Source organism: Pteropus vampyrus, unplaced genomic scaffold (assembly GCF_000151845.1).
Source record: "Pteropus vampyrus isolate Shadow unplaced genomic scaffold, Pvam_2.0 Scaffold18, whole genome shotgun sequence".
In the NCBI taxonomy this organism is placed as follows: Eukaryota; Metazoa; Chordata; class Mammalia; order Chiroptera; family Pteropodidae; genus Pteropus; species Pteropus vampyrus.
Genome location: NW_011888799.1, coordinates 9,219,118 through 9,221,862, shown reverse-complemented (window position 1 = coordinate 9,221,862; position 2,745 = coordinate 9,219,118). Strand labels below are relative to the sequence as shown.

The 2,745-nt window shown below is 35.7% G+C and overlaps 1 protein-coding gene across 1 annotated transcript in view; it reads right to left on the bottom strand.

The window, feature by feature from the left end:
- Positions 1 to 452, bottom strand: part of ANKRD66 (ankyrin repeat domain 66) — a 10,212-nt gene extending 9,760 nt beyond the window's left edge. The window contains exon 1 of the mRNA XM_011354839.1: positions 290 to 452. Coding sequence (XP_011353141.1) covers positions 290 to 452 — 163 coding nt within the window. The remainder of the gene's footprint in view (positions 1 to 289) is intronic.
- Between the last annotated feature and the right edge of the window lie 2,293 nt (positions 453 to 2,745).

The following is a 2,745-nucleotide window of genomic DNA, read 5'->3' as shown; positions in this document are numbered from 1 at the left end:
TAATATTAATTGAGAGCAGGCTATGTGCTAGGAACTGTACATCCATTATCTTACTGAATCCTCACAATAACATTCCAAAGAAGCATTATCACTCCCATTATTTAGATGAATAAACTAAGGCCTAGAGGCATTAAATAACTTGCTTAAAGTGCTACAACTAGTAATTGGTGGTCCATGATTGAAATGTTCCATCTGGCTCCCAAGAAATGTTTTTTTCTACTACATACAGGCCGCTGTCATGAATGGTGGCCTCAAGGGGATAGATTCTACCTAGGCATTGCCCGCTCACCTTTGATTGCAGCCCAGTGAAGTGGGGTTCGGTCATTCCAGTCCACATCCTTATAGTTTGGGTCACAAAGACCTTTCTTCAAAATCTTTTTCACTAACTTGTAGTCCCCTGCAGCCACAGCTTGATGGAGCTTTGTCATGTCTGACATTTTGGTCAATTCCATGATGAAAAACAACTACGGGAAAAATAGGCCACTTAGGAAATTTTCTGCAACTCTTTATTCCTAGTGAGTGATTCCATAAGATTCTTTCCCATGTGCTTTCTTTCTTACTTCAAAAATTTGCAATCAGGGTTGCTTCATTTGTGCGTTCTGCTGAGTGTATATTTGGATCTTAGCTACTATAGTTAGTGCATGCCAGTCTCCCATTCAAAAACTATCAATAGTTCTCTTCTGTCTACAGGACTATATGCTAAATTCATGAGCTGGCATTTGCTATTTGGTCTCAAAACACTTTCCAGTGCTATTTCCTACTCCAACTCCAAAGTGCTAGTAGTGTTACTCTAAGCTAATTGTTTAATTCTGTGTCATACTTTTCTCATCTGTAAAATGGGTATAATTTGTCAGCTTTGTTGTGAGGATACAGTGACAATCTATGTGAAAAGTTTATACCAGATACAGAACATATCCTCCATGGAAATTAAATACTATTGTCACACCAATTCAGGAGATAGACAAAGTATAAACATATAAATTAAATGGCAACAATTATTTACACATTAAGATGTAAACCAATTGTTCTTAAATCATAACCTATAGATACTTAGAAATCCCTGGGACTCTTTTAGAGACCCATAAGGTTAAAATTATTTTTATAATATTAAATTATTTTCATAATAATTTCATAAAATTGCTCTCATAATATTAAAACGTCATTGACCTTGTTCACCGTACTAACAATTGCCCTGATGATTCAAAAGACATGGTGTAGAAAATTGCCAGTGCCCAAAATAAAGAAAGGCAGTAGTGGCAGTGACACCAAACTGGACTAGCAGTCATGGTATTCTTTGCCACCACACACATACAGTTAAAAAATAAAATAAAATAAATGAACAAATAAACAAAAAAAGGCTAGTTTCAGTAAAGAAACTAAAGCAATAAGAATTACTATTTTTTGTTAAATTTTACCCTTGATTACATGACTTTATAAAAGTGATTTTAAAAAATATTGTGTAATAAAATGTGTCAACATTTGGAAAGTCTGCATAACTCTGTGAACCAATATTGTCAGTATGACAACTGTATGTTATTACAAAATCATGCAGGAATAAAGAGATCCATTCAGAAAAGGCCGATGGATTTTAATAAAACGGAGTATGAAGAGCACACTGAGATCATTTCTGATTCCAACTAACATTTAAAGCACTCCCCCTTGTCCAGTTTTGGTGTAATAACAAAGAAAAATATCCACGATTATCTGAAAAGGGTATAAAATGCTCCCTTTTCCAATTTCATATATGTGCAAAACCAGATTTTTTTTTGTATACTTCAACCAGAATAAACTAAATGCAGAAAGAGATATGAGATTCCACCTGTCTTCTATTAAGTCACATAGTAAAGGATTTGACGAAAAAAGTCAAACAGTGCCACTCTTCTCACATTTTTGTTCTAGAAAATATAGCTATTTTTTACAAAAATGTAACTTATCTTATTGTGTATTAGGTTTATTATGACTTTTGCAAATGAATTAATACACATTTTAAAGTTTTCTCAGTTTTAGTTTCTAATAGGGTAAATATTGGTAGCTATAATCCACATGAACGAAAACTCTCTCTGGGGTTCTCAGTGATTTTTAAGAATGTAAAGGAGTCCTGAGACCAAAGAGATTGAAAATTACAGATATAAAAAATAAGGGACTGAGATAGAGGGGGAAAAATGAAGAGAGAGCCACTTGAGAAGGGGTTATTAGAATTCTCTTTGGTCTCAACATTTAAGTTGAAATCTCAAGAAGAAGTTGGAGTCCACCATACAAATTGTGACCCAGTAGCAGCAACACCACCCAGGAAGTTTTAGAAATGCAAATTATTGGGCCCCAAATAAGACCTTCTGAGTTAAAAACTGGGGTAGGAGAAGTAATCTGTGTTATAGTAAGTCCTCTAGGTGAATCTGATGTACGTGGAACCATGAGGACAGTCCTAGAGTGGGAAAGAAGAGGAGGAAATGACATAATTAACATTCAATGCCCTACGTGTTATGATGGCAGTGATTTTCTGGGGACAGAAGGAAAGACTCATTCACCAAGACTAGGAAGTAAAGGCACTTTTCTTCGAAAATGACCTAAGCTGGGTCCAGAAAGGATGAATAAGAGTCATCTTGGGCACTGACAGTGGTGAAGGAATCCATGAGGCACAGCACGTCTATGGCGGAAAAGGTACATTCTGCCAAGTGCAAGTTGCCCTGCTTCTAATGTGTAGACCAAGGGTCCACAAACTTTTCGTGTAAGAGGCTGGATAAGAAA